Raw genomic sequence first — 14,086 nt, forward strand, 5'->3', positions numbered from 1 at the left:
GGAAAATGGCCAAATACTACGCTGATGAAGTTCGCAGCTCAGCTGTGCTGACACCCCATGGAGGGGAGACACCTCCTAAAGTGAAGACTGGGCCGAACCTCTCCACTCCCTTCTCGGGAGGAGCGTGACTTTAGCCAGCAAATGACATACTCCAATAACTACTGAACACATGGCCCCGAAGCATGATTCCAGCTCCTCCAAAGTGAAGCTGAGAACGTACGAGTCTCTTTTCCCAGCTGTGAAATGGGCAAAGAAAACTACTGCCAAAATCAGATCATTACTCTTATTCCCTAAGTCAGGTAGCTGACGTTAGGAAGGCATTCTTTTTCATCACGTGTTTCCTAGAGATTCAATTAATCTTCTTCTCAAATATAGCACTCACTCAATGAACAAACTCGGAAGAGGATAACGTTTTTATTCCAGGACTAAACGCAGCTTAGTCCTTTTCTTATGTTAGAAAACATTAAGCAAATTCCACAATGTTTTGTTAGTGCTATGGAATCTTGCCAAGCTGAAGACTCTCCTATGCTCTCACATAGTAACAAAAAAACCCTGTAATGACGTAAAAGAAGTCTAGAATATTCAAGTATTCCAGTCAGCCACTTGGAGCCACACATAGCAGATACTGAATTTCCCAAACAACGGTAGGAGATCCTTTCCATGCCTTGTTCCATTTGGAGACGGTCCCCAACAAAATTAAGGTGGCGGCCGGAGCCTCTGGCCCTCACAGTGTGAGATCCTATGTAAAATTGTCTTGTCATAAATACAAAGAAACATGAAGTTTCCGATCCTTTCACTACAGTTTGTAAAGAACTAACAGCCTAGTTCTCCAAGCACTGTGTGTCTGCCAGATTTTTACAATAATGGCTGTAAAGATGTGGGTCCATTTCCTTAGGCTCACCCTCTCCTTTCGGTCCAGAATTTTTAGGAAGGATTTTAGCTAACATGAGATAATGGAAACTCTTATTCCTGTTCACAGAGGCTCTAACTCTTCTGTAGCTTCTTTTTAATATTTATTTAATATTTCCTTTTTAAAAGGGGGTGGGGGGTGACGGGGGGAAAGAAGCCACATGACTGGGAATCTGGAAGAGAAGGTTCTAACCCCAGCTCCTGGAGGGACCTTACCTGAACCACTCTCCGTAGGGGGGTCCCCAAGACCACCCCAGGTTTTATGATTCACTAGGAGGACTCACAGGCCACAGCACAGAGCCACGCTCCCAGCTGTGATCATTACAGTAAAAGCGCACAAAGAAAATCAGCAAAGAGAAAGGGCGTGTGGGGTGAAGTCCACAGAAACCCGAGCAAGCTTCCCACTAGAGTCACACGCTGAATTCCCCAGCCACAAGCTGTGACGCCGCGGGTGGAACGCCGGCCACCGGGAGAGCTCGTTGAGTCTGAGTGCAGGGTTTACGGGCGCTGGTCACCCAGACACCCCCGGCCTAAGGCTCCGCAATCGCCAGACCCCCGCGGGAAAGCAGGCAGGCAGCCACGCCCCGGCCGGGCTGCAGCAAGAGACCCCCCCCACCCCCAGCCCACTCTGTGGAGATGGTGGAAGCCCCCCACATCCAAGCCCCCGGGCCGCCCCTGCAAGCAGGCCTGCGGAGTGAGCTGCCTTCTGTGCTCAGCTCTCTCGATCTCAGTTTCACCATGTCGCCTCCCCGCCGTCGGCTGCTAGAGCGACCGACGGACACGACCCCCGAATCCCATGGGGAAGACGGGGCCGGTCACGGCCTAGGCTCACCGTGAGCTACTCAGCGTGGTGACGCCGGGCGGGAGCAGGAGAGGGTCTCGCTGCCCAAGGCCTGCTTCCCCGACGATGCTGGTGACGTCGTCACTGAACAGCCACCCCTACACCCGCCACTGCCCTCCCGCTCATCTGCACCCTCCAGTTTTCCCTAACAGCCCGGTCAGTACTTTCTAGTGCAGCTCCCTCCTAAGTGTTCTCACCATCTATTCAAAGATCAGAAGGTTGAGGTTCATGAAATACAGGAATTAAAAACCCCTGTTTTCACAGATTGCCTCTTGTAAAAAACACGTAAAGTCGTTGTATTCTCATCTGCTGACTCTGTCCCACTGAAAGGCTCTCGGTATACACGGGTGGTCTCTGCCACACTCCCTGCCGACCCCTCCCCCAGGGCTCATGGATCACACTGTCTGCTAGCATGGACTATTGCCAGCACCATTATAAAGTCTTGTAGTGCTTAAAAAAAAAAAAAAAAATTACAGGGGCCATGGTGAGAACAACACTGGGGTCAGATGTGGCTCTCAACAAAGGAAGATGCCCGCCCCCCAGGTGCTCCAGGCACCCCGACTGCAGGGTAAGTTACGTGGCCCACTTCCATCACACCTGGCTGAGGGGCATCACGGCAGACGGGGCTCCTGTATATTTCAACATTCCATCCCACATCCAGATGCCCAAGAGTCCGTACGCTCTTCTGTGGAACGGGGTGGAGAAAATGAAGAACAGGACTTCAGTCTGAGCCCTGACTTCCTAGCTCGGGGATCTCTCCAGCCACTTCCTGCCGCCGGGCCTCTGCTGTCCCCGAGGACACAGCGACAGGCCCAGACAAGCCGCTCTGTGAGTCCCATCCAGGCCTAACTTCCCAGGATTTTCACATCACTTTCTCCCACAATGGAATTGGACGGGCAAAAGGCTTAGAATTCATTTGGTGTAAGATTTCTCCGTCGTAGGTAAAATCATAGATGAGTGATTTTTCATTGTTTTTAAAATTTTGACTACGACAGAAACATCTGTGGACTCAAGTTGTCCTGGATGTGGTAAGACACTGATCTCCTTGCACTGGAGACTTGGACATTGAGACTGGCATTCCTGACCAGAAAGCTATCATTTCAAAGATGTTTTCCAGAATTATTACTTATAAATTTCTATCCAGACTCATCCTGGAAAGGCTTCATTCAAACAAATATTTTCCAAGCCCCTACTATACTAGGTGTCGTGTGTATACAAAATGTAGAACCGTATGAACCGAGAGAACGCTGAATCTTCCAACACCAAACACTTTTAAATATGCTTCTAAAATCGGTATGTGGCAGGGGACCTGGCTAGATGTCTGGGTGAGAGAGTCTTACTTTTGAGCAAGTGGAATGAAAGGGGGCCCCCGACATGTGATCTGGGTGAGATCTCCATCCACCGATCCTCTCACCATATATTCTTTCAGTAAAATTACCACAACAAAATAAGCAGTGCAAACCAAGACGTTAACTGAGAAAGAGTACAGGGGGAAAGAGCAGAAGAAAGGAAAAAAGTCTGAACTCACCGGGACTGTGGCAATCCTTTCTTACTGAGATCTGCCCTCACACGTTCTCCTACATGTCTGTAAATTTCCACTAAGCTGTTTATTGCTGCATCTCGAACCTAGATGTAAAAGAAGAGATCTTACAGCTGCTCTGTGTCATTCCCCAGCACTTCCTGCTGCGGACACAACAGGCTATACAACACCCCAAGTTTATCACCCACTCACCAGCGCGATTCTAAACACAACCCCTCAGAGGCATGGGACTAGACACAGCTGTGTTTGACAGCTTTGACTCTGTGGGCACAGTTCCAAAGAGGAGGAAAAAAATTCAGATCCCATCCCTATGTACCTGCTAAAGTCCACACCCCTTAGTTCCTTCCATCCTTTAAGACGATGTCTGGAAACCAGACCACCTCTCCAAAATAGAAAACACTACAAATAAATGAATTATTCTAAAAATAAAACACCATGTAAAGCATTCTGGATGTAGGTCAAATAAACAAATACTCAGGGAGCAACAAAAAAGGATGGTAGAGGCTACACGGATACTGCGTTCAACAAGCTCATAGTTCTAAAAGGGAGATGGGAAAAAAAGTCCATAAATTCTACATTTAACACAGGGCAGGATGTAATAAATGTTATACAGAAGAGTACAAAGGGCTCACATAGTTTAGGGAAGGGAGACAGCACACCAGAGGATACCAAGGAACAGTTCACGGAAGAGGAAGGAACCACTTAAAATGTATTTAGAAACACAGCATTTTACCAGGGAAAGATGGAATGAGACAGGCTCCCAACAAGGTAAGCAGCCTGCGCAGAGGCATGAAAGCAGAGAAGCAAGGCATACACTTGAGGAAGAGCAAGGCAGCGGTCTGGCCAAACACAGATAGGAAAAGAAAGGTCACGATATGTAAGGCTCGAGAGACAGAATGGACTTAAAAAAAACACACACACACAAAAAAACAGAACAGGGAAATTTGAATATGGGCTGTGTGTATACCAAACATTATAGTTGTATCAATGTTAAATTTCTTGGATGTGAAAACATGTGATTACACAAAAATATCCCTGTTGTTAGCAGACACACACTGAAGTACCTAGGAGTAAAAAGATCGTGTGCTAGATACTTTCGAATGGTTCAAGAAAAAAGGTCTATTTCTCTGTGTGTGTGTGTGTGTGTATACATATGTGTGCGTACACATTGAGATATAAGACAAATGTGATAAAAGTTAAATGGTAAATATGGGTGTTCACTATACTACCCTTTCCATTTTTCTATAGGTCTAAAATTTTGCCAATAGAAAGGTGGGAAGAAAAAAAGTTTTTAAATCCAATGGACTCAAGGCCAGCCTGTGGGGTGCCCAGGGGTGCCGAGGGGAGGAGAGCCGGCAAAGACAAGAGAGCGACCACGACTGCAGATTTGGTCTCAAGCAATGAAATCAAAGAAACAGAGAGGGAAGGAGAGAGGAAAGAAGCAGGGGTACAAACAGTTTACAGCTCTGAACACTGCCAAGTTACCCTTTGATTTAACAGCGGTATACGATAGGTAATTTTGCTTACAATTTTCCCCCTTGTGATAGAAAAAGGCAAATTCTAGGTTCTTATTACTTCTCACCCAAAACCTGATGCTATGCACCAAACTGTGTGTGTGACCCACCCGCCCCCCGAAACAATTCATATGTTGATGATGGCCGTTAGAGATAGGCCTGTAAAGAAGGTGGTTAAGGTTAAATGAGGTCCTAAGAGTGGGTCCTGATAATAATAGGAGGGACGTCTTTATAAGAGAGACACCAGACAGCTCTACGTGTCCGCGAGCCAGGAAGAGAACCCTCAGTAGAGTGCAGCCACGCCGACACCCTGTTCCGGGACTGCCGGCCTCCAGAACCGCGAGAAACAAACTTCCGCGGTTTAAGCCTCCCAGTCTATGGTACTTTGTTACGGCAGCCTGAGCTGACTAACAGAGATTACCAGTTTATTTTGGAGAGGAAATAATTTCTGATGTTAGGAAACATTTCCATATTGAAACATGCACATCTTACAAAAGCAGTCAATGCCCTGTCTCAAGGATCAGTGACAAGTGCATCTCCGTTGCTTACTTTCTAGTGATGACGTCTGCTCAGAGCCAGAGCAGATCACACTGGGGACCCCCTTTAAAGAGCAATCGATACCCTGTCTGCTACTTACAGTCTGGGCTATGAAGAGTTTAAGGGATTCAGTGGAGAAATGACTAGCCTTCTAAATGAAATAAGTCAGACAGAGAAAGACAAATACTGTAACATATCGCTTATATGTGGAATCTAAACAACACAACAAACTAGTGAATAAAACAAAAAAAAGCGAGACTCCCATATATAGAGAACAAAGTAGTGGTGCCAACGGGGAGAGGAAAGGGGGGAGGGGCACTATTGGGGTAGGAGAAATGGGGTTATTATGAGATTATATGAAATCATGTGTGAAACTTCTGAAACTGTAAAGCGCTATAGAATTTAAAGAATCTTTCATTCATTCATCCAATCAATTAATAAAATTACTAGCCTTAGAGTCAAAGTAGGCCTGAGGACTTACTTGGTCATTTAGAGGCTGCATAACTTTGGACAAAGCATTTAAACTCTTTCATTCATTCATTCATTCATTCATTTATACATCCTTATTGGAGTACAACTGCTTTACAATGTTGTGTTTTAAACTCTTTTAGTCTCCATTTTCTCCTTCGTAAATGGAAGGCTGCTTTGAGATTTAAAAAAATAATGGAAAGAAAAAAAATGGATTCAATTCAACAAATATTTGACTGCCTATTACGTGCCAAACTGGGGGCGCTACACAGTCCAGGCAGGTAACGTGATGCGTGGAGCAGGGTGGGTGCACGATGACCAATGGCCCCGGCCCGGGGACCCGCTGGCGGGGGAAGGGGAATGCCCAGCCTCGGGCAAGCGGCCGCCAGCATGTAGCCGTGGGGCACAGGTACAGCTCTGCCCCACCTTCACTCTTCTGTGGAAACTCAGAAATATGCGCCTCCCAAATGTCAACTCACAAACCCAAACTCCACACGTGAAATGAAGTCATCCTGCAGACACGTGTATGTGCACAGACACAGGCCAGCGGTTTGTGCCCCGTGTTTATATGCATAAAGCACTCAACACAGTGGCCGGTGGGACCGGTATTATCTACATCTCCCAGACCAGCAACCTTAGCCTTTAAATAGCTATTCCTCAGGCTGAGAAAGCTATAGGGCCAGAGAGCATCTGAGGGTCTAAACGACCCTTGATTCAAGAATCACAGAAGAACAGATTGTCTGTGGCACTACAAAGTATCGTAGCCCAGCTGAGAAGGGGCGTCCCCTCAAAGCAAGTCGGTTCAGGCTGAAGGGACCACGCAGCGCTCCCCTCCACAGGCCACCACCACGGGGGCCCCACGCGCTTCCGCCCACCCGCAGGCTCGCCACGCAAAGGACCCCAAGAGCTCAGGCCACCAGGACAGCAAAAGACCAGGGCCCCGTACATTAAGCTCCACCTGCCGGGCCCTGGCCGAAGGCTTTAGAGAGCCTGAGGCCTTCAAATCTATGACCTCGCTCACAGGGCCACTGCTGACTGTGACACAGAGGAGGGCGGAGCCTGGCGGGCTGGCCACCTGCCGGGGCCCACGGTCACCTCACTGCACCACGCTGCACCCCAACGTGGGCACCAGGAACGGGCTCCCTACACAGCGGAAACTCCAGGGGAAACTTCACCCTCAGGGACAGGGAGGGCACCCGGAACCCACTCGAGGCCAAAGCCACCCCATCCCCGCAGCCACCCGCCCACAGAGAGGATGTCCCAGGCCCGCCCATTCCTCAGGTGCCAGTCAAACCCTCTGCGGGGGCTTCCTTCACCTGCCCCTACCCCTACCCCCCTAAGCCCAGCCAGCCAGCCAGCCCAGGGCCGGCTGCAGAGAGCTCTGAGATCAGCGCCGGCCCCTCAGACACCCCAAGATGCTTCTAGACTCTGCAGATGCGGATCAAACTCCTCGGCAAAACAGACGGCAGGCAGCGGGGGAAGGCCCTGTGGAGGCGACCTCTGCCTGCCCTAGGCCAGCTGAGCAGCTATGAAGTCAGAGGTCTGCAGGCAGAACTGGAGTTCTCCTTATCTGACAAAGGGGCTCCCCATCGAGCAGGTGTCTCGGATGCCCCGGCCCCGTCCTCCCTGGCCCTGTTCTCGGCTCGGGAGATAAAGTCTCCCGAGCGTTAAGCCACCCCATAACCCTGGTCCCTTCCCTGACAGCGGGCTAACACCGCGGCACGGGATGCGGCTCTCACAACGAGACACGACAGGGAACCTAAGCAAAGCTTCCGGAAGACGCCCGTCCACTCTGCGGAAGAGGGTAAACGCAGGGACACTCAGGGGCACGTGCACGTGGACTGGGCACTTAGTGACACAGAGAATCGGGCATTCCTGAGGGACAGGAGGGGATAACGGTGTTAAGGTTATGTGGGGGGCTTGCGGGGGTGGAGAGCCCTTACCCTTAGAGTATTTAAGAATTAAATGAACCAATGTCTAAGATTTCCTTCAAAATAATCTACATTTTGCTTCCAAACAATGGGGTGGGGGAGGGAAGAAAATGAAAGTAAACTGGCCTCGTCTGGTCAGCTGCTGAGGCCAGAGGACGGGCCCGAGGGGATGCTGTTCGTCATTCTCTCCACTTCTACCTACGTTTGAACCTTTCAATCCAGAAAAGCTGAAAACAGGAGAGGCGCATAGGAGCACCGGGCTTTCATCTGCCAGGCGTGCGGGACACGCGTGCGGCTGGGCTGTACCACGCAGGGCCCATGAGCAGAGCTGCAGAGGACAAAGCCCGGGGGGTGGGCAGCCCAGCAGAAGTGGAGCGGGACGCGCAGTCCTGGGGACGTCACTGAGCCGATACCAGGCCCTGGGGCCTCCCTACCTCGGGCCCCCCCTATACGCAGGATGATACATTTTCCCCACTGCTCTGGTGATTCTGAGTTGGATTTTGAGTTACTTTCAGCAGCCAAAAGCATCCTGAGGCACACAAAGCCTGGGCATGGGCACCCGCTCTGAGAAGCTGAGTCACTCTGCATTCAGACCAGTATCAAAGGACTCACAGCCTCTGGGGCAGGAGTGTTTGCAGGGCTCACCACACACACACACACACACACACACTCACTCACTCACTCACTCACTCACTCACCCCCGCAGAGGACTGAGAGCTGGATGGAAGCCGACCACAAGGTCGGAGGCCCAGTGCAGTGACAGCACCAGCAAAACACACAACTGTCCTCTCCGGCCTGAGGCATCCATGGCTAAGGGGGGAACGCCGCTCAAGTAGCCATGGGGAGTCTACTCAGTCCTAAGGCCACTGGAAGGCAGTCCTGGGGCGATAAAGAGGAGACAGGGGTAGTCCTGACCCTCAGGGTTCAGAGACCAGCAGGAAAGACTGACGAGAAAATGAAAATAAAGTCAGGAGCACAAGCACACGTGACATACACACGCACCCCGGAAGGAGAGATGATTAAGTGGGTTATTTAGCATCAGAGGAGCGGGCGTGGAGCCCCCGGGGTGCGGGGAGGTGAGGCCCGCGTGTCTGTGTCTGCACACACGCGCACACGTGCGGGTAAACGCTCCTAAGGACTCCTCGGATGCTCAGCGTGGGAAACTGGCCACAGGTGCTGCCACTCCGGACTGCCCACTGAGCCCGGCCTCGTTCACCCCGGCACGCTGCCTCTCTGAGGCCGGCGGGGATACTCACATCACCTGTCAGGCCAGTGTAGGCCCCCGAGTGAGGGACAAAGAGCCTCGACCAGCCCAGCTGGCTCTCCTGCTCTACCGAAGGGGCCACGTGGCAGCAGTGACAGCCTCAAGGAGTGACCCCCATAAAGGACTTTTTTCCACAGAAAACAAAGTGGAGACAAGACGTTAAGGGGGCAAAAAGGCAAAGTAGTCCATCTGGTAATTCAGAATCTTTTTTAAAAGTAGCTTCAGTTAGGGACTCCCCTGGCGGCCCAGTGGTTAGGATTCCACGCTTCCAATGTAGGGGGTGCAGGTTCGGTCCCCGGTCCGGGAACTAAGAGCCTGCCTGCCGCAGCATAGCCAAAAATTTTTAAAATACAAAGTAGCTTCAGTTATTTTTAAATTGATGCTGAACATAAAGTATGATGCAGGAAATAAAAATACCTAAAACTCAAATTTCCAACGTCAGATATTTTCAGTGAAGGCTGGATAGAGAATGCACGGAAAGAAGAAAGTGGGTGCAGGCGAGGGAGACCAGGGACACAGCCCGGCAGCGAGCGAGAGAGAGGAAGGAGCGGCCGGCGACGGAAAGGGAGCACAGCAGAGCACCAAAGAGGGAGCGGGAAACACAACCGGAATCAACGGCAGAGATGAGGAGGGAGAAAGGATGAGAGAACGGGAGGCTCTGCGACCCAAGGGCCCTCGGAGCGGAGCTGGGGACAGTGGAGGGAGAGCAGCGTTGTCTACGGAGGGCACTTTAGCCATCGCCAGTCAAGACTGACAGTGAGATGCTGTCCACCACGTACCGTCGACCCCTGAACACTGCGTGGGGAGGGGGGCCGCCAACCCTCCAGGCATCCATGGATCTGCCGGATCCAGACCACTGGGGGTCACGCAGTACCGCGGTGTTTCCCACTGAACACCCACCTACCGGTGCACCTGCGCACTCCGATCCCGTGCCGTTCACCGGGCAGGTGTACGTTTCCTTTGTAAGTTACTGTTCCTATTTTCAGCCCCTTATCTAACCATGTGTGTGAGCCAACGTGACAGACAGGGCTCTGGGTGATAACCAGAACTGACCTGGGAGGGAACTGGCACTTCCGGGGCCCGGGCTGCCTGCTCACTGCTCACCAAAGGCCCACCCACCCACCCCGACGCCAGGGAAGTGGTGCTTCGACGTTTTTGGGTTTTGTTTTACTTTACATAAAATAACATGCACAGGTCAGTCTGAGGTGTTTCCACAGTTATATACACCAATGTGGCCACCGCCCAGAACAAAACGTGGGCCCTCTCTGTCACCTCCGAGAGGCCCCCGCAGGCCCTGTCCAGCCCACCTCTCCCACCCCAGAAGGGGGCCGCTGCTCCGCCATCAGCGTCGCTCCCTCCCCACGCCCATCCTCTAGCTGCAGAGATGGTGACCAGAGTGACCTTCTCTTGGAGGCTGGTCTGATGACATCACTTTACAGGCTAGTGAGGGCCCATCCCAACGTGGAGAGGAGGGCAAAGCGGGCCCACATCCATCAAAGACGCTGATAAATGCTACTGGGCACTAACGCGCATCACCTCAACCAACACCCGGAGCTCTAGAAAGAGAAATAAAGTCCCACCCAGAACCAAAATGCACCCTCACTGTCTACAGCCAATGATTTCTCTTTCTCACTAAATACACTCACCTGGCTGTTTGGATCTCCGAGCAGGTTACATATGTGTGGCACGATCTTGCTTAGTGTTAAGGTATGTGCTCCAGAGCTGAAAACAAAAGCAGTGCTTTACTGTTGGTGGGAAGACAGGAAAGCACGCTGCCTCTCCGCCCTCTCACCCCTTCCTTCCCTCCCTCCCGGGGCCCATCGCCACCTCCCACCAAGGCTCGCCCCTTACCCTTCCCCCTCTGCTTCTAAACTAAACGCACACCTGCACGGCCCCTCCGCGCAGAGTTCTAAACTGTGAGTGCCTCTCAGGACAAGCCCCCCCCCCTCCTCCACCGCCCCGCTTGGGTCCCTCCACCCGGCCCAGCCCTTCGCTGCCAGGCCGCGGCCGCAGCCTCGCCCACGTGGGGTCCTGCCGTCTTGACGCCGCCATGCATCCAGCGGTGGTCCCTACTCTGGCCAACTCAGTGCCCTCAGCCACCCAGCAGGCTCCCGGGGTCCTCCCCTAATCGCCCTGCTGTGCGGCTCTCTGCCACACCAGACGTTCAGTTAATAACCGCTTGAAGACAGGCTGCGATAAACGGCTGAGAGGACGCCAGCTGAACGCTGCCCTGCTGGAGGACAGCTCAGCCATCTCCAGCTGTTCACCGCCATAAACTAAACGCTGTCACAGACACCCTATGTCAACAAGACTCTCCCTGATTCCTCCCTGAGTACTCTCTTAGGACAAATTCTTAGAAGCGGAACTACGGTAAGCAAAGGCTAGAGACATTTTTTAAAAGCTTCAGAGACCAGGGACTTCCCTGGCAGTCCAGTGGTTAAGACTCCGTGCTTCCACTGCAGGCGGCACAGGGTTCGATCCCTGGTTGGGGAACTAAGATGCTGCATGCCATGTGGTGCAGCCAAAAAAATAATAATAAATTTAAAAAAAAAAAAAAAAAGCTTCAGAGACCGAATTTAATGGTCCCGAAAAGTCTAGCACATTAAGAGAGAAAAACTTATAAGGTAATATAAACGTTACAATCTCCATTTTGTTTTTAAAAATAATAAAACTCTAAAGGCTGGAACAAAATGCTACATGTTAACAGTGATTATCTGAAGGTGGCAGAATTATAGACGATAATCATTTTCTTATGTAAATTTTCTGTGACATACACAGCATTACTTTCGTAATCAGAAAAGGTGATTTGTAATTTTTAATTTTAAAAAAGGCTCTCCTACAAATAAGCACTTAAAAATATGTTCAACATCAACAGTCATTAGGGAAACACAAATTAAAACTGCAATGACACAGCACTACACGCATATCAAAATGGTTAAAATTAAAGACAGTGGTAACATTCAATGCTAGCGAGGAAATGAAGAAACTGAATCATTCATACACTGCTGGTGGGAATGCAAAATGATACAGACAACTCTGGAAAACAGTTTGGCAGTTTCTCTTAAAAGTAAAGATGAATTTACCAAATGACCCAGCAATTGTACTCTTGAGCACTGACCCAAGAGAAATGAAAACTTCTGTTCATGCAGAAACTGGTACATGTGTGTTCACAACAGCATTATTTGAAATAACCAAAATCTGGAAATATTCAAATGTCCTTCAAAGGGTGAATGGTTAAACACACTATGATATGTCTATACCAGGGAATTCTACTCATCAACAAAAAGGAACAAACTACTGTTCAGGCAACAAGATGTATGCAATCTCAAGGGAATTATGCTGGGGGGTGAGGGGGGGAAGGTCGATCTCAAATGGTCACATTCTGTGTGATTCCATTCATAAAATAACAAAATCGCAGAGCTGAAGAGCACATGAGTGGCAGCACGGGGGCGCCTGGGGCGAGGTACGGGTCTGCAGCTTGAACATTGCAGTGAGTTACCCAGAGCTGCACCCGTGACAGAGCTGCGCACACACGACACGTGTGCGTCCTGGAAGAACCTGAACTAGCTCTGTGGATCGTATCTACACCAACTTCCTGGTCTGGACCCTGCACTACAGACACGCAAGGTGACAGGTGGGTGCGCGGCACCTCCCAGGACGTTTCCCTACAACTTCCTGTAGATTCGTGATGATTTCAGAATTAACAGTTACAGGTGCAAAAGTTCAGCCGAGGACACCCTGAGGCCCCACCAGACTTACGCGTTGAGTGTGGCGACCAGGCAGAGACACGTGCCTTCCCGGGTGCGGAAGTTCTTGTGCTTGAAGCCTCCCAGCATCCGGTCCCACACGTACTGCAGGCGCAGAGGACGGGGGGGGAGAGGAGAGAGGGCAGCTTCTGCAGCCCCGTCCAACGCGGGGCCCACGGGGGTCGGGGGGGGGGACACGTCGCAACAGGTGCCAAAGCCCTCCCCACCTCCACCAGCTCATTTAACGCTCTCGAGAGCTTGCTGGAAAATAGTAACTTATGCTCGAATGTCAGGTTAAAAACGGTCAAAACACATTCCTTTATACAATTGCGTTTAATTCTCCTGACAACCCTGAAAGGGAGGTGAAATTGTCCCCATTTTATGGGTGAGGAAAATGAGGCCCAAGGTCACATACTGACACTGCTCTCTCAGCTTGAACAGCTGTGCCCACCCCATCCACAAGCCAAACACCTGCTCAGCTTTTCAGGCCCATGCAGGCTTTACCTTTCCTGGGAAGGCTTTTCCTGACGCCTCCCCGCCCCGCCCCACCCCCCAACAATGGACAGCTGGACCCCTGTCTGTCCGTCCCAGCAGCCCCAGCTCACCAGCAGACAGGGACCAGGGTTGCAGCCAGGCCTCTGAGTGCCCCGACACCACAGTTGCATCTTTTCAGAGACGCGCAGAGTCGGTTATGTAAATGAGCTAGACTCTAATGGATCAAACCAAGCACTGGATACCCATGTTAAGTCCACTAACTTATTCAAAGGTATACCTTCTGCGGTTTATTGTTTAAATATCTTATGCGGGGAAGAGGGGTCAGATGAAGCGCCATGAAAAGTTTCCTCTGAAACCCACCGGCGCCCTGCGGGAACACCCGAGCCTCAGGCCCGGACCCCGCCCCGCCCCGCCTCACCTGGGGGTTGGCAGCCTGATCCATGATCTTCAGCAGCAGGGCCTGGTCTTGCTCCCTCACAGAGTCTTTAGCATCGCCCAGTCTGTCTATTAAACTTGGCAGCACTGGAAATTAAAATGCAAATTGATCAAATGAAAACCTGGTCTGGTGGCCTGTGGTCACCAACTGTGGATATTCCAATTAACAAGATATTTCAAACTCCTGGCCTAAACGATGCACATCACTCTAAACCCACCAACCCCTATAATTCTATTCTTCCTCCTCAAATCCATCCACGGGAGCTACTAGGCGAATCTGCAAAAATCCTTTGCATGGACACACTGTTTGTCTTCTTCCTTACCCCACCTTCCTCTAGGCAGCTCCCAGCATGTTTTTAAGCTGCTGAAATGCTATTAACATGGATGTCAATGGAAGACCTTGGCA

At 50.9% G+C, this 14,086-nt stretch overlaps 1 protein-coding gene across 9 annotated transcripts in view; it reads right to left on the reverse strand.

The window, feature by feature from the left end:
* Positions 1–14,086, reverse strand: part of CLASP1 (cytoplasmic linker associated protein 1) — a 264,431-nt gene that overhangs the window by 163,712 nt on the left and 86,633 nt on the right. For all 9 annotated transcript variants that reach the window (XM_068545282.1, XM_068545273.1, XM_068545280.1 and 6 more), the window contains 4 exons: positions 13,664–13,767; positions 12,764–12,855; positions 10,651–10,726; positions 3,279–3,376 (listed from right to left, as the gene is read on the reverse strand). In XM_068545282.1, the coding sequence (XP_068401383.1) occupies positions 3,279–3,376; positions 10,651–10,726; positions 12,764–12,855; positions 13,664–13,767 (370 nt within the window). The remainder of the gene's footprint in view (positions 1–3,278; positions 3,377–10,650; positions 10,727–12,763; positions 12,856–13,663; positions 13,768–14,086) is intronic.

This window comes from Eschrichtius robustus, chromosome 5 (assembly GCF_028021215.1).
Source record: "Eschrichtius robustus isolate mEscRob2 chromosome 5, mEscRob2.pri, whole genome shotgun sequence".
In the NCBI taxonomy this organism is placed as follows: Eukaryota; Metazoa; Chordata; class Mammalia; order Artiodactyla; family Eschrichtiidae; genus Eschrichtius; species Eschrichtius robustus.